At 50.8% G+C, this 19,970-nt stretch overlaps 1 protein-coding gene and 1 long non-coding RNA gene across 14 annotated transcripts in view; one reads left to right on the top strand and one right to left on the bottom strand.

Moving 5' to 3' along the window:
- The window catches only part of RASGRF1 (Ras protein specific guanine nucleotide releasing factor 1), a 123,110-nt gene that overhangs the window by 51,495 nt on the left and 51,645 nt on the right, over positions 1 to 19,970 (top strand). For all 13 annotated transcript variants that reach the window (XM_055277532.2, XM_055277526.2, XM_055277531.2 and 10 more), the window contains exons 6-12: positions 5,181 to 5,260; positions 8,063 to 8,256; positions 8,815 to 8,924; positions 12,472 to 12,590; positions 14,828 to 14,988; positions 16,949 to 17,012; positions 19,149 to 19,285. In XM_055277532.2, the coding sequence (XP_055133507.2) occupies positions 5,181 to 5,260; positions 8,063 to 8,256; positions 8,815 to 8,924; positions 12,472 to 12,590; positions 14,828 to 14,988; positions 16,949 to 17,012; positions 19,149 to 19,285 (865 nt within the window). The remainder of the gene's footprint in view (positions 1 to 5,180; positions 5,261 to 8,062; positions 8,257 to 8,814; positions 8,925 to 12,471; positions 12,591 to 14,827; positions 14,989 to 16,948; positions 17,013 to 19,148; positions 19,286 to 19,970) is intronic.
- LOC134736588 (uncharacterized) lies at positions 14,407 to 18,969 on the bottom strand. The gene is made up of 2 exons (XR_010120667.1): positions 18,862 to 18,969; positions 14,407 to 18,257 (listed from the first exon to the last, which is right to left on the bottom strand). It is a non-coding gene; the product is annotated as an uncharacterized lncRNA (long non-coding RNA).

Here is a 19,970-nt window from a genome sequence, read left to right on the forward strand (position 1 = left end):
CCCATGAGACAGACAGAGGCAGTTCCTACAGGGCGTTGAAGGCCAAGTTAAGGCCACTCCCCCGATTAGATTCGATTTTTAAGAGGTGAATCCACTTTGTGGAGAATGGGTAGACCAAGGGCAAGAATGGAAGCAAAAGACCAGTTAGGGGCCCACTGACAACAGTCTAGGCAGAGGTGACAGGGGTGGCAGATGCAACAGACAGGAGACAGCAGAATCAGCAGCTTTGATGGAGTAGATATAGTGATGACGGGGGAGGAGGTGATAGGTGATTCCCAGGTTCTATCTGAGAGGCTGGTGGGAAGGGCTGCTATTTGATGAGAAGAGAAGAAGGAGAAGCAGCTCTGTGGGGTAGACCCAAGGTCAGGGTCAATAAAAAAAATCCTAAAAACTATTAGGAGTTCATGTTGTTAAAATATAAGCAAAATCAGGCTGGGCACAGTGGCTCATGCCTCTAATCGCAGCACTTTCGAGGCAGAAGGATTGCTTTAGCCAGGAATTCAAGACCAGCCCAGGCAACATAGGGAGATCCCATCTCTACAGAAAACCTAAAATGAGAAGGTCATGGTGGTGCACACCTGTAGTCCCAGCTTCTCAGGAGGCTAAGGTGGGAAGATTACTTGAGCCCAGGAGGCCGAGGCTACAGTGAGCCGAGATCACACCACCATACTCCAGTCTGGGGGACAGAGCAAGACCCTGTCTCAAAAAAAAAAAAAAAAATCAGCAGCTTTTCCCTATATCTACAGCAACCACTTAGAAAACATACTATGAGAAATAGCAACAAGAACGTAAACTGTCTAGGAATAAACAAAGGACCTATGTGATGAGGCATCAACAAAGACATAGTAGACAGATGCAGCTGGATGAAAAGATGTGTGTCATAAAGATGTCATTTCACCCAAAATGTTCTGTAAATTTAATGTGATACCAATCAAAGTGCAGCCTAGCAAAATGATTTTAACATTCAATTGGAGGAATAAATGCATACAAACAGATAATGTTCTTAAAAAACAACAATGAAAGAATTCCCTACCTGTAATTAAAGTATATTATAAAGGCTTATAAATATATTGCAAAGTAATAAAAACAACCTAAGACTAATCCAAGATCAACAAAATAAAATAGAAAGTCCAGAAAGAGACTTAAGCATATATTAGAATTTTTTTTTTTTGAGACAGGGTCTCACTCTGTTGCCCAGGCTGGAGTGCAGTGATGTGATCTTGGCTCACTGCCAACCTCTGCCTCCTGGGCTCAAGCCATCCTCTCAACCTCCTTAGTAGCTGGGACCACCAGTGTGCACCACCATGCCTGGCTAAATTTTTTATTTTTTGTAGAGACGGAGTCTCCCTATAGTGCCCAGACTCAAGCGATCCTCCTGCCTCAGCCTCCCAAAGGGCTGACATTACAGGCGTGAGCCACCTCACCTGGCAAGAATTTGGTAACTATGAAAAACCAGCCTAGTAAAAAGCTGGTATATTTGATTAACAGAATTGACAATTGGCTAATCAAACTGAGGGAAAGGCTATGTCTATCTCCCTTATTCATATCGTACACCAAAGCAAACAATAGTTAAGTATTTACATGTAAAAATGAAACAATAAAATAATCTATACATGAGTATGTAGGCAGTCTGGGAGTGGGGGAAGATATGATTCCCCAAGCCAAGCAGAAAGAAAATGGTCTGCCTTACAAGGAAAAATGGGAAAGCTTCAGAATAACACCAGACACAAAATCAACAGGCAAATAGCTGAGCAAAGATGTCTACAACATAGATGTCAGACTATACACTTAATATAGTTATTTAAAATTAATAAGAGAAAAGATTAATAAGAGAGAAAATAGCAATGAACATGACTAGGCAATTTTTTAAACAGAAATACAAATGGCCAATATATAAGAAAAATGTTCAACCAACCCATTAATAATTTGATTTTTTTAAGCAAATCGAGTCAAAATGAGATAATTTTTTTAGTTGGCTGGGCAATGATAGTAATTTCTGAATAGTAGGATTACAAGTGAGATTCTTTAAATTTAACCTTAGAAATGGAGGCTTCATCAACTATATTTTTATAATTCTAGCTTATGATGTTCCTGATATGCTGCTATACAGGCATGTGCAGTATTGGGATATAAGAAGGTTCATTTCCTCCCTGGTCCATCCTGACAGTTGTCTGCTGTGCTGAAGCTGTCTGGGAATGGCTATCCTAAGTCTTGCCATGGCAGTACTCAGGGTTATCTAAAACGAACTAGACATATGTCAAGATCCTATATATCAGGGGTCCCCAACCCCCGGGCCACAGACTAACACTGGCCTGTGGCCTGTTAGAATCTGGACCCCACAGCAGGAGGCGAGCAGTGGATGAGCGAGCAAAGATTCATCTGTATTTATAGCCACTCCCCATTGCTCACATTACCACCTGAGCTCCACCTCCTGTCAGATCAGTAGCAGCATTAGATTCTCATAGGAGCACAAACCCTCTCATGAACTGCACATGTGAGGGATCTAGGTTGCATGCTCCTTATGACAATCTAATGCCTGATGATCTGTCACTGTCTCCCATTACCCCCAGATGGGACCATCTAGTTGCAGGAAAACAAGCTCAGGGCTCCCATTGATTCTACATTATGGTGACTTGCATAATTATTTCATTATATATTACAATGTAATAATAAAAGAAATAGGCCAGGCATGGTGGCTCATGCCTGTAATCCCAGCACTTCGAGAGACCAAGGCAGGTGGATCACCTGAGGTCAGGAGTTTGAAACCAGCCTGGCCAACATGGTGAAACTCTGTCTCTACAAAAATACAAAAATTAGCCTGGTGTGCTGGTGCACACCTGCAGTCCCAGCCACTCGGGAGGCTGAGGCAGGAGAATCGCTTGAACCCGGAAAGAGGAGATTGCAGTGAGCCGAGATTGCGCCACTGCATTGCAGCCTAGGCAACAGAGCAAGACTCCACCTCAAAAATATAATAATAATAATAATAGAAATAAAGTGCACAATAAATATAATGCACTTGAATCATCCTGAAACCATCCCCCCACCGCACCGCCCCCACCCCACCATCCGTCTGTGAAAAGATTGCCTTTGACAAAACCAGTCCCTGGTGCCAAAAAGATTGGGGACGGCTGCCAAATATGGCTCCCTCAAGAACCCCTGAGAGTCCCCTGACCTGACCTCCTTGCCTCCCACCTCAAGTCAGACATTCTGCCCTCTCTGCACTCTCATGCACCCCTGGGTTGGTCTCTTGTTATTGGGCATTTTGAAGGGTCTTCACATGTGGACTCCCAAAATTCTTAAAATTGGAACATTTATCCATTCAACAAACTCATTTGGGGGTCAGAGCCAGACAGAAACCAGCCTTACCAAGGGTCATAAGAAGTTGCCATACCTGGAGGGACTCTTTCTCTTGGAACTTTAGGGAGATGACAGACAATTCACAATACTGGTGGGATCCACACTCAGAAGTGAGAGCTCAAAGTCTTTGCTTGGGTTTTTAAGTTCGCATTGGTTTCAGTCTTTCTCACCTTTCCTTTCCTTCTATATATTCTGTGGAATGCAGTTGCTAGTTTTGCCCTTTAGCCTGGAGGTGTTGTGTTCTGTTCTGTTCTCTCTCCCTCCCTTCCTCTCTTACCTCCCTCACCCCTTTCTCTCTCTTGCTATCTCTCTCACATCGTCTTTCTCCCCACCCTACCTGTTTCTCTGCAAAGCAGGCATGCACAGGACATTTCACATCCCTCTGAGGTCCTGAGCCTCTAACCTCTGAGCCCCCTCCAGCCACTGGCCCCTGTGCCCTGCCCCCCACCACCTTGATGCTGGAGCATCTCTGTGCTCACCAGATGTCTTCCACCCTTGGCTGTCATTGTGCTAAGACAGTGAGATGGAGGAGGGCTGCCTCAGAGCACAAACTGCTGGGAGAAGGGCCAGCACCCCAAGGTGGGAAACACCAGGTGCCTCAAACAGCCAAACAAAGCACTGGAGAAACAGAGGCGGGAGGGAGCCCAGAGCACACCGTGGAGAATGCCACCAAAGAAAGCAGCAGAACATTCCAGGGACAGAGAGGGGCTGTCCCAAAGGCTCAGGGCTGTGCCTGATTCCTGAGGTACTCACTTTCTCTCTCTGGGCCTCAGTTTTCCCACAAAGAGCCTAGGGGGCATCTGGGGGAAACCCCCAGGTCTCCAAGGTGGTAGGAGCTAAGGCGCAGGGGAGAAATGGTTGGGCAGGAAGGAATGGGGGTGCCTTCAGGAAGCAGCAGAAGCCGCCTCGCTCTGGTGTTCTCTCAGTCCTCACAGCTTGTCCTGGGAGAGGAGACGCCTGGACTGTGTTCTGGGACCAGCTGCTTGGGGAGCAGTGGGTGGAAAACGGGTTGGGGGGAAGGCCCGGCAAACGTGGCTGCCTGTACCCAGCCCGCGCTAAGCTGCCAATGAGAATACGAGTTCAGCACGTTATGTGGCGACAAAACAGGGGCTTTGCAAGCAGCGGGACTCTGGGTCTTTTGGCTTCTCTGACTTTGATTCCAAACAGCGGGGGCGTTCACTGGGTGTTGGGGAACTAGCGTTTGCTGAGCGTCTCCTGTGCACTGGGCACTCGAATTGTCCCAGTGCTTCCAGGGGCCTCCTCATTTCACCTTCATGTTTTACACAGAAGGACTCGAGCCTGGGAGACCTTAGCTAACTTACTCGTGGTCTCACAGCCGGGAAGGGGCATCAGGCAGATTTCATCCCCTCTCTGCTAATCCCAAACTCTAGCTCTTCTGTTGATCCACGGCTTTTACTCGTGTTTGCCGGAGCCCTGGTTTCCTCCGAGATACCTTGGGGGAGGGGGTGTGGGGCCCAGCAGGCCGGGACTTGAGGAGACAGAAGCCACCGGCCAGAGCAGCTCCCTGCCCTCTGCCGGCCCGTGGATGTGCCACCCCATGCATAGACAAGCCTGGGCTTGATTTAATGCTGTGCTGTCACCATCTGGGAATGCTTAGTAATTCTTTAACCAGGGGCCTGCATTCTCATTTAGCACCAGGCCCCTCCAGATTGTATCATCCATCCTGCCGATGCAGTTTTCACGTAAGGTCTCACATGAGAAAAGGGTTTGCTGCTGAAGTCACGCAGGAGGTTTGGGGACAGTCACCTCTGGAGGAGCAGGAAGTCCCTGGGGCAGAGGTGACCCTGTGCTTTCTCTTTCAGCGAAACCATCATGTTTTTACATCAGATCTTTTACCAAGGCCTGAAGGCCCGCATCTCCAGCTGGCCCACGCTGGTCCTGGGTGAGTAGTCAGCCCTCACTGAGGCCCCCAGAGAAGTCCCCCTCCAGGGGCCACCCCAAAAGGCTGGGGCAGTTTTGTCCTTCTAGAGCATAATAGAGTGTCACTTTTTAAAACCCACAGAATCCCTCAGAGGGGGCAGAAGAGAAAAGACAAGTTGGCAAATGCTGTATTTCTAAGAGGAAATGATATATTTTTAGTTTCCTATCCACTTTCCCCTTTTATAAAGAATGTATACACATTCATTTCAGAAAAATTGAGAACCCATAAAAGTAGAAAATGTTTAAAAATATCAAGCATAGTTCTGCTTCCCAAAGATAACCACTATAAACACTTTGGTGTGTTTTCTTCCCATTTTTTTCTGTGCATAGATCTTGGGTTTTTTTCCACTTTACATAATTGCAAACATACTGAATATAGAATTTGTATCTTGCTGTGTGTTGTTTTTTTTTCTTTTACTTAGCATTATCCCATAAGCATTTTCTCATGCCAAAAGCATGCTTTTTGATCGCTGTCTAATACTCCAGTACCCATGAAGGCACTGTCATTTATCTAACCATCTGCTATGGTTGGCTCTTAGAGTTGTTCCAATTTTTTGTTGTTAGAAATAATCATCTCTTCATAAGAAATTTTCTCCATATTAGAGATCATTTCCTTGGGATAAGTTTCCAATGAGCAGAATTGCTAAAACAAATAATCCAAACATATGAAAGGCTCTTGCTTCATACATATTGTCCCATTGTTCTCCAAGATGGCTGCACTGCTCTAGTTCCACAAGCAACAGACAGAAGAACCTCCTGCATCTCACCCTCAACCTGTACCAAATGTCTTTCTTTTTTGTTTCACGTTCTTAACTTGGTAGATAAAGGTGAGTGTTGGTGTCACCTCCACGATGGAGGCAAAGAAAGTGGCTTAGGGAAGTAAAGGAGTAGCAAAGGCTGCATGGGTGGAGGGCACAGAGCAGGCCCAGGCCTGGCTCTCCAGAGCTCCCCTGCCCTCAGGCATTGAGGCTTCCCAGGGGGAAGTAGGCACTATTATTTTTCTCAAGTCAAAGACCTGTGCTTTTCTCTAAGGTCAAAATAAGAAGTGTCCTTAGAAAGATGGGGTCCGCATATTCTGCAGTTGCATTGATGAAGACATTGTCCATCAGGTGGTCGGACACCCATCACATGAGCTACCATCTAGAGTTGATTACAAGGAAACTATGTTTCCTTTCTTAAATGGGACTCACAAGAAGATGTTTTGGCCAGGCGCGGTGACTCACGCCTTTAATCCCAGCACTGTGGGAGGCTGAGGCAGGCAGATCACCTGAGGTCAGGAGTTCAAGACCAGCCTGGCCAACATGATGAAACCCTGTCTCTACTAAAATTACAAAAATTAGCCAGGTGTAGTGGTGCACACCTGTAGTCCCAGCTACTCGGGAGGCTGAGGCAGGAGAATTGCTTGAACCCAGGAGGCAGAGGTGGCAGTGAGCCAAGATCTCACTACTGCACTCCACTCCAGCCTGGGTGACAGAACGAGACTCTATCTCAAAAAAAAAAAAGAAAAGAAAAAAAAAGAAGATGTTTTAAGGCCAGGCACAGTGGTTCATGCCTTTAATCCCACCACTTTGGGAGGCCAGGGCAGGCAGATCACTTGAGGGCAGGAGTTCAAGACCATCCTGGCCAACGTGGTAAAACTCTATCTCTACAAAAAACACAAAAATTCAAAAATTAGCTGGGTGTGGTGGTGCACATCTGTAGTCCCAGCTACTTGGGAGGCTGAGGTGGGAGAATCACTTGAACACGGGAGGCAGAGGTTACAGTGAGCCTAGACTGCACCATCGCACTCCAGCCTGGGCAACAGAGCAAGATTCCATCAAATAAATAAATAAATAAAGATAAGGAAGATGTTTCACATGACTCCATCCCAGCCTATCAAATCGTTGAAGGGCAGATTTGGGGAGATTGGTTGGGACTTGGGGGCACTGGAAAGGCAAGTTATATACCCAGGAAGCTTGAGACAGAACTATAGCCAGAAAGGGCCCCACCTGGTGAACTAGATAATGCAGAGCCTGGAAGCCCTGCTGGGACAATGACAGATGAACGAAAGAGCAAAGACTCATATGTCATATGGTAGGAAATCCCTGGAATCAAGAGTTCAGGAGACCCAGCTCCAGGCCGGCTGCTGACTTGCCCTGTGATCTCAGATAGGCCACTTCTGTCTCAGGACGGAGACTCCAGGAGGTAGGGAGGCCTCTTGGGGAGTGTCCTAGGCCGTAGCGCCATAGGGCATGGGGGCAGGCAGAGGGAGGAACTGGGCAGCCTTCCAGCTGCAACAGAAGCCTCAGCCGACCCCACAGGAAGCTCTGGAGAAGGGGTGGCCTCACACTGATGTCCTGAATTGAAGCAGGAGGACAGACCAGGCAAGGCAGCTTCCTCCAGCTGAGGGCAATGCCTGGAGAGGGACCCAGCTGAGAGCCATCGGCCACCAGCACTCCCGGCAGCTGGGGGGATCCAGGTGGCACCCCACAGTGCCCACTCTGCCTCCTCTCTCTGACACTCCTATCACAAGTGTCGACTAGACAGGGCCCCACATCTCTAAGAGTCTGTGATTCTAATGTGGTCCCAATGATGGGGGCCCACCTACTAGCGCTGGATAGGGCAGTGGTGCTGGAGTCATCCCCAAGAGCAGAGTTGTCTCTGGGTTGGGGAACTTGAACCTGGCCCCTGGCCTCTCTGGGTGTAGCTGGGGGAGCCAAGGGCCTAGGGGATTCTGTCCCCACCAAGCTGCCCTGGCCACCCGCTGACTGCCTCGTCCTTCCAGCTGACCTATTTGACATCCTGCTGCCTATGCTCAACATCTACCAAGAGTTCGTCCGCAACCACCAGTACAGCCTGCAGATCCTGGCCCACTGCAAGCAGAACCGTGACTTTGACAAGCTGCTGAAGCACTACGAGGCCAAGCCTGACTGCGAGGAGAGGACGCTGGAGACCTTCCTCACCTACCCCATGTTCCAGGTGGCGTCCGGCCCTGCCTGCGTGGGGGAGAGTCAGGGAGGCAGGCATGGGGGATGGACCATGGCAGTGGGGACACAGTGCTTAACACACCCCAGCTCTGGGCTGCCAAAGCGGGCGGGGGAGGTGGTTAGGGCCAGCAGCGGACAATGCTGGGTGCAGGGCAAGCTGACTGCAGGCCTGTCCACCGCACCTTTCTCTCCTGGCTCCTGAGCACCCCACCCCACGCTCAGCCAGAACAGAGCCCTAGACAAGACCCTGGAAGAGCCTCCAAGTTAGAGTCTGTCACCGAAGGGCAGCCTGTCTCCTTCCTCGGTTCTGCTCATGGGCGTCCTCTGGGCTAAAAGAACCATTTTCTCTCTTCCACCACCACCCTCATGCTCTCTCTCTCCCTCTCTCCCCCGCCCTCGCCACCTCTCTCTCTCTCTCCCCTTCCCTCCCTCCCTCTCCCTCTCCCTCTTTCTCTCTCTCTCTTGCTCACTCCCTGTCTGCCGCTGCCTTACTCCCCGGCCCTACTTCCCTGGCTCTTTCTCCACCCTCACCTTTCCCACTTGCCCGCAGATCCCCAGGTACATCCTGACCCTCCATGAGCTCCTGGCCCACACGCCTCATGAGCACGTTGAGCGCAACAGCCTGGACTACGCCAAGTCCAAACTGGAGGAGCTGTCCAGGTGAGGCCTGGCTCTTCAGTGCACCAGACCGGCAGACAGGGCAGGGCTGAGGGTGCCCCTCACCAGGAGTTCGCTGAACCCCTGACAAAGCTCGAGTTCAGACGGGGATTGTAAGGGAGGGGCACAGCCTGCCACAGCTCAAAGCAGAGTCCCCTGGAGTGATCCTGAGGGGGTTACAACTCAAGCCCTGGTAGTCAGGAACAGTGGGTGCTGTGCTATCCTTGGCACAGATGGGGCCCGAGGAAGGGCCCTGGGCACTCAACACCTCCCAGGAGAGGGACTATCCGGGACTCCCAGGCACTCTCTGCCTGTTTCCTCTGTTCTCCAGTGTCAATGTGTCAAAACCTGTGGCCATAGGAGGCCCAGAGGGGGTCCTGGGTGACAGGCCCTCGTCTGCCAAAGGCTCTAGTTAACCAGAGGCAGGTAGTGGCAGCGGCTGGATAAGCACATGGCGTGTCCAATCTAGTGCCCCAGTCCTCTGGTCAAGGCCCCTCACCTGGCCCTCTTTCAGCCCCTGAAGCCCAGAGGGAAGCTTCCTCTGCAAGGGCAGACACAGGGGAGCACGGAGGGCAGCACCCCAGGCAGCAGATGACTGGTCATCCAGGAAGAGGTTCCAGGAAGAGGTTCAGGTCCTGGATGCATTTTGAAGGTGGAACCAACAGAAGGTGGATTCTCTGATGGATTTGATGTGCAAAGAGAAAGACTAGAGTCAAGAGTGATTCCAGGATGTGCGGCTGAGCCACCAGAGGGGCGGAGGTGCCATCAACCGAGCTGGAGAAAACTGCAGGAGGGACAGGTCTGGAGGGGAGTTCAGGAGCTTTCTTGGGAGCATGTTGAACTTAGTTGCCAATTCAATATCCAAGTGGAGATGACAAGAAGGGACTGGGGAATTCGAGTCTGGAGCAGAGGGGAAAGAGAAATCCGGCAATCATCAGCTTGCAGATGGTGTTTAAAGCGACAGCACTGATGAGATTGCCAAGGGAATTAGCTTGGGCAGGAAAAAGATGAGCCCGGGGGTATGCACCCTGGGAAGACCAAGAGATGAGGAAGGGCCTTGTGGTCAGAACTGGGCTGCCAAAGGCTACAAAGAAGGTCAGTCTGCAGGGCCTGGGATCCAGCCCCGGCCCTACCCAGGGCACTGCCAAACACTCAGTGCCCTAAAAGCCTTCCTGAGGCCGGCAAGGGGCAGCCAATCAGGCCACAGCTCCCAGCTGGGTGGAGGGAGGACCAGGCTGGACCAGCACAGGGTATAGGCTGCCCCCTGATTCTTCCACGACCCAGCCAAGTTGCACACCTGAGTGGAGAATCAGGGCAAGGATGTCATCAGGGTGTGATTGCAGGGTAACAAAACCACCGAGCAGGAAAGTGGAGGGACTCCAGTCCTCCCATGCCCAGGGATCCAAATCCCACACACTCTTCCCCAAGGGAGAAGGTTTGGGACTCAGGTAAGGCAGCGGGCTCCTCCTTGCTTAGGGATATACTATCCTGTTGCAAACAGAGCTGCAGGTGGCACATGGTGCCAAGGTATTTGACATAAGACCCTGATCCCTTATCCCCGGGATCCTAGGTGTGTGGCCTACTCTTCCTTCCTCCCACCCAATTGCCTGTACCTGGCCCTGAACCCATCCCGAGTGGCACAGAAAGTTTTCCTATCACCATGACAGCATCCCTTTAATTCTCCTCTCACGCTCCCACAAGCAGGAAGCCATTAGGTAGCCAAACCCCTCCTAGGCTGCGCTCAGAAACACTCCCCACCTCTGGGGACTGGGCCTTCCTCCCACCTTTTTGTCCTGACCCCTATATTCTCTGCTCACTGATAACCCAAGTCATCATTTCCAGGGCTCCCAGGAGCCTTACGGCCTTGAAACTCCCCCCGCCTTCCCAGAGCTCCCCAGGTGTGTGCGCGTATGGGTCCCAAACACAGACTCCCACCTGAGGCTGGAACTTAGAATGTGTAAACCACACCTGCTCAGGAAAACTAGTTTCGCTACCTTGGAATTACTCCCCTTGTGTTTTGCCAAACACAGGCTTCCCCCTCAAAACCCCACCCTCATCAAGAGAAGTGGTTTTAATTACCATTGGCTACTTCCATAATGAATCCATCTTTAGGGAACTAGCATGTGTCCAGAGGTGCCTCCCTCTCAAACATCAAGCAGGGGCCTGGGCTTCCAAGAAGAGCATTGCTGGGGAAGAAAGGGGGAAATTGAGGCTCCCAAGGGAGAGACTCCAGCTAAAGGCCTTCGTCCATTTATCAAAGCGCTAGTCTAGTGAATTTAAGCCTAAAATGCATGTCCTCAACCAGAAAAGATAATAATAACTCTTTTGCAACCAATGATAATAGCAACAACAATCACTACTACCCTTTATTTAAGCAGCTGTCACGTGTCAGGCATGGCATGGCATGCGCGGGTACCTGAAATCCCTTTTATTCCACCTTCACCCCAGCATTCTGTAGATGAGAAAACTAAGGATCAGAGGGATTGAGGAATCTGGTCAATGTCATGCTGATTCAGTTAAGCACAGATCCAGCTCCGGAAGAGGCAATGTCATCTTTGTTTTGGGGTTTAAATTGAATAATGTCTATGAGAGAAGTTTGTAAGCCACACATATTAACCAGCCTTCTTGTTGGTCTTAACTGTGGAAATTTAGGCATCAGCAGCAGATAAAAGGTTTTGTACTTTTCTTGGAGTAGGTGGGGTATTTTTGCCAGAAGCCCCCCTTCCCCACTCCCCAGACCCTGCCCCTTCCAAATTCCTCACTACCTTCCCAAGACTCCTGGAAACCCGCCAAGGCAAAATTGGCAGCTCACACCCACTTTTTCCCACCAACGCCATTTTGTAAAAGCTATTGGATGGCGCCATCTCTTGGACACCAGGGGTATTACAGCAGTCGGAGAATGAAATAGGGGAGTTGTCTATATTCCCTCCCAGAAGAGCCAGAGCCTACAGAAGTAAGCTAAGGTCAGTCATCCCCTGAGCCAGCGGGATTGCCAGGTGCTCCAAAAGGTAAGCCATTTCAGGGACCAAGCAATATTAAGGACACAATTATGCAAATATTTGGAGAAAGAACATTCAAGAAGAGGAGACAGCAAGTGCAAAGGCCCCGAGGGAGTAATGAGCTTTGTTCTTGGGATGGGAATAAGGCTGGTAGAAGGATGAGTGTCAGGGTCATGAACACAGGATGTCTCCTGTGCTCCCATATCCTTCCCAGTGCTGAGCTGCACCTGCTGTCTGTTCTACATAGTTCAGACTCTAAAATCTGACAGATCTGCTTCATAGCTGCTGACTTCTGTTTTCTTTTTTCTGAAATAAGAACACTTGCCTCCTTGAGCTGTCAGAAGGATAAAATGAGGTCATGCCTATGAAGTGCTCGGCATGCAGCAGGCACTCAGTAAATGCACACTCCCTTCCCCTCCATGACCACAGACTCCACCTGAGAATCCACGTGCCAGGCTTTCTTCCTAGGTCTGGCCAGAAGCCTGGCATTCTCGCCTCCCTGGGAAGTAGGGGCAGCCTGTCTCTGACTGTGCAGTTTCCCATCCCCACAGAATAATGCACGATGAAGTAAGTGAGACGGAGAACATCCGGAAAAACCTGGCCATCGAGCGCATGATCGTCGAAGGCTGTGAGATCCTCCTGGACACCAGCCAGACCTTTGTGAGACAAGGTATGGCCTCTGCACCCTGTCTCCCCTGCCCCCACCAGGTGGGCCCCAGCAGCAGGAGGGAGGCGGCACTCGGGGACGCCACCAGTTGGTTTGGCTGCCACGTGCCAAGACCTGCCAATGTGATTGCAGAATATTCCCAGGCTGCTGGCGGAATGCAACAGCTATATGTAGATGTCAGTATCTATACATATAGATGCAGATATTATTGGTTTTCACAGTTTCCTTCTCTCCAGATGTAAACAGAATTCTACCCAGATGGCCTTGGTTTGTCTATTGTATGTCATAGTAAACATCGACGTGTCCTTTTTGGGGAGAAAGTATGGGGCGGGGGATGAGGAGCTAACAGTTGTCTCTGTGAGTCAGAAGCATTTTCAGTGTCTGGGAGGAGGTCAGTGTTGGGTCCATCCCCTGTCCTTTCCTCATCATCCTCTGCTGCTTTGGAGAGACCATTTTCACAGTGGTTCTCATGGGTAGAAGGTCTTTCCCACGCTTCAGCCTCGCTTACCTTGGGAGCAGTGTTTGAGAGGCACAGCCCCGTTGAGAGGGGCGGGTGAAGGCTCTCTGTGGCTCAAGGGACTGACATCAGAACTGCAATGCATTGGAAATTCATCACATTCAACTTCCATGTTTTGTGGGAGACTCAGCTCCTGCTGGCATGCCTCGCAGGTGACCTCCACCTCAAACGGACCTCCAGAGTCCCTTCTCTGTAGCCCTGGGATTCTCTGCCTAATGAAATACTTGCTAGCGCCTCCCGCTGGCCTGTGCAGCTGCCTTGGACAAGGGTATCACCTTTTCGGAGTTTTGTCCTGGCCCCTGTGTGTGGTGGCCCCTGTCCTTCCCCAGGCCCACCCTGTGACCTGATGAGCTCAGAGCCAGCCCTGCCTGTTTCTCAGCTCCCCTTGGGCTGTGTTGGGCATTCTCTGTGCCAGAAATATTCTCACGTAGTATTGTAGGCCCCCTCTGAAGGAACCCCAAGTGGACCTGGCTTGGAAGTAGCCCAAGAAATGACCCCTCCTAGGGTGGGCGGTATCCCCACAGACCAGAAATCCGTTCCATCACCCTGAGCCAAGGCATTTTCCCCCTCTCCAGCTGGGCTGGACCTGGAGACAAAATTAGTGGATTCTGCAAGGCGTTTCTCACTTGTCAGTCATGCAGCCAACACTGATACCTGCCCTGCTCATGCCAGACGTACAGGGGGTTCTGGGGACACTCAGAGAACAGCCTCAGCCCTGCCCTCCGGAAGCCTATTGTACAGAGGAAGAGAGTCATGAGGGGACAAACGCAGGAACACCAGGTGCCAGGTGGATCTCCCTGATGCAGGAGGCAGAGTGGTGGCCTGGAGCAGGACCAAGAGAATCACAAGGGCTTTCCCAAGGATAAGCAGGAATTCACAGGGAAGACAGAGTAAAGGAAGGGCTTTTCAGAACTAAGAGTGACCCTCAGGCTAACTTGACCCTGAACTACATGTGAGGCAGAAGAAGAGGACAATGGTAAGAGTGCAGGCTGGGAGGTGTGCCCAAGCCAGACCACTGGGAGGCCTCGAGTGCCTGAATCCTGGGGACAGTGAGGAGCTGTGGACCTCAGTGGGGAGGGGGCCTATAGGGTATTAGGGTGGGTACACCAGAGTAGGGCAGCAATGGCTTTCATGACAGGCACCTACTCTGCTCAGTAGTGGCTTCCTAGAGTGCTGTGCTGAGGACTGAGAGGCTCTGTCTGGGCTCTGCAGTATAGTGCGGTGATTGATTGGTGATGTCTGCCATGGCTGTGGACAACGGGAGTGCAATGTTTGTTTTTTTTTTAAATTTTAGTAGCTATCTTTTTCACAAATAGGATGGGAGGCAGGGTTTGCCCTAAGCAGTTCCCAGCAGGAGTGCAATGTATCTTGTTAACCCCTCGGGGCCTGCAGCCAGCTTCCAACTTGTTCAGCTCCCTGCCATCCCCAGACCTCAGCCCAGCCCTTCACTCTCACCACATGGGGTTCCTTTGCTGGCTTAGCCCCTAGCCCCTGGCTGGGATGTCAGTGGGCCCTGCATGGAGCTTCCCTGATCACCTCTCAATCCCCAGCCATCTGGCCCTGCAGAGAGGCATAAAGGAACATCCCAGGGGCACATTTGCCACTGGGAACCAGAATGGACTTGTCCCACTGCTGCTGCCCCAGCATCTCAACCTTCAAGGCTGGGTCAGAGGCAAAGGTCATCCCAGGAGATGGGCTCAGGGTCTCTCTCCTCCACCCACAGGTTCCCTCATCCAGGTGCCCATGTCTGAAAAGGGCAAGATCACCAGGGGGCGCCTGGGGTCTCTCTCCCTAAAGAAAGAGGGTGAACGACAGTGCTTCCTGTTTTCTAAGCATCTGATTATCTGTACCAGAGGCTCTGGAGGGAAGCTTCACCTGACCAAGGTAAGGGCTATGGGAGAGGGGCTTGGGGGCTGCCCAGCCAGGGTCATGCAGGCGCTGTCCTGGCCATAGGGTCTATGGGCCCAGGTGGTGGGCAGGGGTGTCGGAGACATGTGCATGCACACACACATAGATATACACACACCCCATAGTTTGGCCAGTTGGAGCGAGCAAAACTTGACTGATTTTCCACTAGGGAAATCCTAGGAGATGGGAAGGTGAGAATTGAAGGCCTCAGATTCCCCACACTGGGCACCTGGGCAGAGGAGCCAGAGGGCCTGGACAAATCCCTAAAAGGCATGTGTGTGTGTCTGTGTGTGTTTGTGTGTATGTATGTGTGGTGTTTTTGTGTCTGTGTGTTTGTATATGTGGTGTGTGTGTGTGTATGTGTATATGCATGTGTGTGTATGTGTGCATGGTGTGTATGTATATGTGTGTGTGTCTGTATGTGTTTATATCTCTCTGTGTGTATTAGTCCATTTTCATACTGCTATGAAGAAATACCTGAGACTGGGTAATTTACAAAGAAAAAGAGGTTTAATGGGTTCACAGTTCCACATGGCTGAGGAGGCCTCGCAATCATGGTGGAAGGCAAAGGAGGAGCAAAGGTATGTCTTACACGGCAGCAGGCAAGAGAGCATGTGCAGGGGAACTGCCCTTTATAAAACTATCAGATCTTGTGATACTTATTCAATATCACAAGAATAGCATGGGAAAAATCTACCCCCATGATTCAATTACCTCCCACTGGGTCCCTCCCATGACACATGGGGATTATGGGAGCTACAATTCAAGATGAGATTTGAGTGGGGGCACAGCCAAACCATATCAGTATGTATGTATGTGTATATGTGTTTGTGTCTGTGTGTGTGGTGTGTGTATGTATGTGTGTGTATATATGTGTGTCTGTATTTGTGTATATGATGTGTGTATTTGTGTATAGTGTGTGTATGTGTTTGTCTCTATGTGTGTTGTGTCTCTGTGCATTTGTATGTGTTCATTGTGTGTGTGTATGGTATATAGCATATGTATGTGTGTATATGTATTGTCTTTCTGTGTACAGGTGAGGTGGATATGTGTGTGGTATGTGTCTGTGTATCTATGTGTATATCTGTGTATGTTTATATGTATGTATGTGGTGGGTGGGTGTGGTATATGTGTATGTGTGTGTGTGTCTGTGTGGTGTATTTTTGTGTACGTGTGTCTCTGTGTATGTACGTGTGATGTGTGTGGTGTGTATATGTGTGTGTGTGTGTGTGTTTGCATGTGTGATGTGTGTATCTGTGTGTGTCTATGTGTGAGATATGTGTTTGTCTGTGTGTGTGGTATGTGTTTTTGTGTCTGTGTGTGTGGTGTGTGTGTATGTGTCTGTGTGTGGTGTATGTGAGGGGCAGGGTAGAGGGCCTCCACTGGCTGAGGGCCAAGGCATCACTCGGAGCCTTTCTTTCATCTCCACCCCAAAGGAGCTCTGACAGAGCCCCTCCCAGTGACCTTCTCAGGCGTCCCCTCCTCCAGCACAGGAGCCCTGGAGGCTGCTGAGCTGCTCCACACAGAGCCTCAGGACCTTGCAGCCCTGCGTGAGGCCCTGACGCTCAGCTAACCAGCTCATCCCTAAAGGTGGAGGGAATGAGCATCTCAGACCCGCTTCTGACTCCTCATAGGCCCAGGGCCTTTGCTCATGCTGTCTGTTCAGCCGCTCCAGCCATGGCCAGAACTCAACCTTGGTTTGGGGAAGGCCTCTCTGAGACAATCCCCTTTGACCCACTTCATTGAGCTTCTTATATGAAGATAAGGTCCTTCCACTGAAAAAGCGAAATACCCACTTGGTGTACAATATATCCATACATCTGTGTGTATACATGGATGCTCCTTGTTAAAGTCCCTTCCAACCCTATCATCCAGGGACTCCTAAACCAGCACATCTATCCCTCAATCCAAAGCGGCCCCTGCTGCTCTTTTTCAGAATGGAGTCATATCCCTCATTGACTGCACTTTATTGGAGGAGCCAGAAAGCACGGAGGAGGAAGGTGAGTGTGAAAGCTGCATGTGCGCATGTGTGTGCTTGCACAGATACACACACGCTCACTCCTAAAGGTTGGGCCAGGCATTGGTTTCTTTGGGAGGAAGGGAGGATGCTGAAGTGCAGAGGGGAGGTCCACACATGCCCTCACGCACACACCCTGTTCAGTCCCTGCTACAGCTGGGCTTTGCTCCCCTCGTACTTCCAATAAGGTGTGGAGAGGCCAGAGCCTGAGGCTTTAAAGAAAGAGCTCCCGGCCCAGCAGGTGATGGCCCTGATCCACCTTCCTGGTTCCTTCCAAGCTCCTTGGGCTGCTGGACCAGTTGGCACTGTTAGGTTTTGGGGTCACAGCATCTCAGTGAGCACCCCTCATTCACGCACCTGTGTGTGACATGCACAAGGGCTCTCGGGGCCATGTGCTGGAAGCCAGGGAGACACCCAGCCCTATCTCTGTCCTGCAGTGGAAAAGGAAAGAATGTGCAGGGGCCACTGACAGAGGGATTGCAGGGCTGAGGGTCCTGAGAGGGGGAACCATGCCCTAGCAGGGGCCAGGAGGGGAGGCAAGACCTCGGTGAGAAGGGGCTGAACAACTCAAATGGGAATGAAGGTGGAAGTGCATAGAGGGCAAAGTCCTTGGTGCTGTGATGTTTGATGGGATTTATCTCCCAAGGCATCAGAATTGGAGGTGGGGTCATTATTCAGATTAGGGGGTGGGATCACTACTCTCTCTTGATTGGGCCAAAGTTGGCACTCGTCTCCCTTCTTCACTGACCCCAAGCCAAGACCCTCAGAGATGCCTCTGGATGCCCTGCCCTGTGGGGACGCCAGCAGGACCTGTGCTCTTTTCCCTCCTCAGACTGGGCCTCCTGGGGTGGGCTGTGTCTGAAGCACCTCAGCATCGCAGGCCCAGCATGGCATGGGGATGGGCATTGGCCTGGGGGTTGCCACACACACACTTGGCAAACACACACACACACACACGCCCTCAGGCACACACCCTGTTCAGCCCCTGCTACCACTGGGTTCTGCTCCCCTTGTGCCCTTCCAATAAGGGCCAAACCAAGTGGTTCCCCAAGGGAAGAATAAACAAGGAGGCAGCTTACCTGGAGCCTTCCTACCAGTGCAGCCTTCTTTCATCTTGGCCACAGCAGGTCCACAGGAAAGCCCAGACTCAAGTGGCACTGTCAGGCCCCAAAGCTCTTTACCCTCTTAGGCCCAGGGAAGTTGGAGCATGGCCACAAGCATCCCCCACCTGAAACACACCCACACACAAGCACCCACTTCTCAGAGACTCCAGCACAGTCTCAGGAGAATGGGCTCCCCCGTGCCCAGCAAGGACTCCTAAAATTCTCAGATGTCAGAACTGGAAGGGACAGGAACCTCAGAGAAATCAAGTCCCACTCCTGTTGTACAGGAGGACATCTGAAGCCCAGAGGGGGAAGGAAACCACCTCAACATCACACAGCCATAGGGCTTCAGAGCAAAGCAGAACCAAAGCAGGCACTTTGCACCATTAACCCATTCAGTGCACCCCCAATTAATGTGAGTGCATTGAAAAGAATCTTGAAGCTGTGGTCTTAGTCTTTCCAAACAAACAGCTTTCAAGACTTCAAGGAACTTTCAGGTTAAGAGCAGTAACAAAAATACCTAGAATTCACTTTTGCTTTGGGGAGCTCTAAACTGAACTAAATGTGCAGCCCAATCCATAAAAGTTTAAGATCTTGAAGTTCCTCATTTGGCCCCAGAACCACCTTGGGGTAGCAGGAGGGCCTGGCTGTGAGGCCCATTCTAGCCCCATCCTGGCTTGGCCGCCACCCTGCTGGGAGCCTTGGGCAAGTCCTCGCTGGCGACCTCACCTCCATTGGTGTGATAAGGGCAGAGGGCAGACGGTGATTCCTAAAGGCTCTCCTGCTCTGAATCCGGAACTGCCCCTGAGTGGTTGTAAGCTACGTCTTAGTTCTTCCGTCTTCGAAATGGGGATTTCCCACTTAGGAAAATAATATTCTGAAAGTAGCAGCAATTGGCCTGGTGCCTTACCAACGCAGAGCCTCCACCGGTACGTACGACAGGGACCACTAAAACATTTTCCAACTGAAAAAGCGTCCACATTCGTGCTGCTAACTTTATGTTTTACAACTGGAAGCCAAAGGATCCGGCCAAGACATAGATCACTTGGATTTTAAAATCGGGGTGGAGCCAAAGGATTCCCCGCCCTTTACAGTCATCCTAGTGGCCTCGTCCAGACAGGAGAAGGCAGCGTGGACCAGTGACATCAGCCAGGTGAGTAGCGTCACCTGTTCCTGAAAGCGAGTGGTCCCTTCATGCCTAACCAGGTCAGGAGCTTGGCTGGTGGCAGGTGGGGGGTGGGGGCGGTGGAGTCGCTGCACTGTTCTGCAGAGAAAGATGCAAGAATCTTCCAAGTCCACAGCCCTACCCAAAGCTGAGCTCAGCTGGTCCATCCCGTTTGCAGTCCCCTGGGTCACCTTGAAAGTGTGGTCTGGAAACCCCTCTTGCATCTGTATCACCTAGTGAGGTGATTTTAAAAACTTCAGTCTCTTGGACCCTTCTCCCCTTTCCCCACTATCCTGCAGACCTACAGATCTAAATTGTTGGTATATGACCTGTAAAACCGCATTTTAGTACATGCCCCAGGTCATTGATATGCACAGAAAAGTCTGAGCCTATTAGATGTAATAATGTTCACAGCGAGAGAACGGTGTCCCTGAAAGCCAAGGGTAGCTTCTTCAGTGAGTTGGGGCAGCTACCTAAGATCAAACCCAGCCTCAACTATGCACACGGAAGATTTAGTTTTGCTTTGGCCTGCTGCAAGCATTAGGGTCATTCACCCTATTTGGAGCATTAACCAGGAAGCACAGACTTTCCCAGGTACCAGTGAGCAGACCCAGAGTGCCCATGGGTGCCTAAAGTACAAGGGGTGAGACTTGAGTCTAGAAAGAGGCTGTCA

The sequence above is a fragment of the Symphalangus syndactylus genome, chromosome 5, assembly GCF_028878055.3.
Source record: "Symphalangus syndactylus isolate Jambi chromosome 5, NHGRI_mSymSyn1-v2.1_pri, whole genome shotgun sequence".
Classification (NCBI taxonomy): domain Eukaryota; kingdom Metazoa; phylum Chordata; class Mammalia; order Primates; family Hylobatidae; genus Symphalangus; species Symphalangus syndactylus.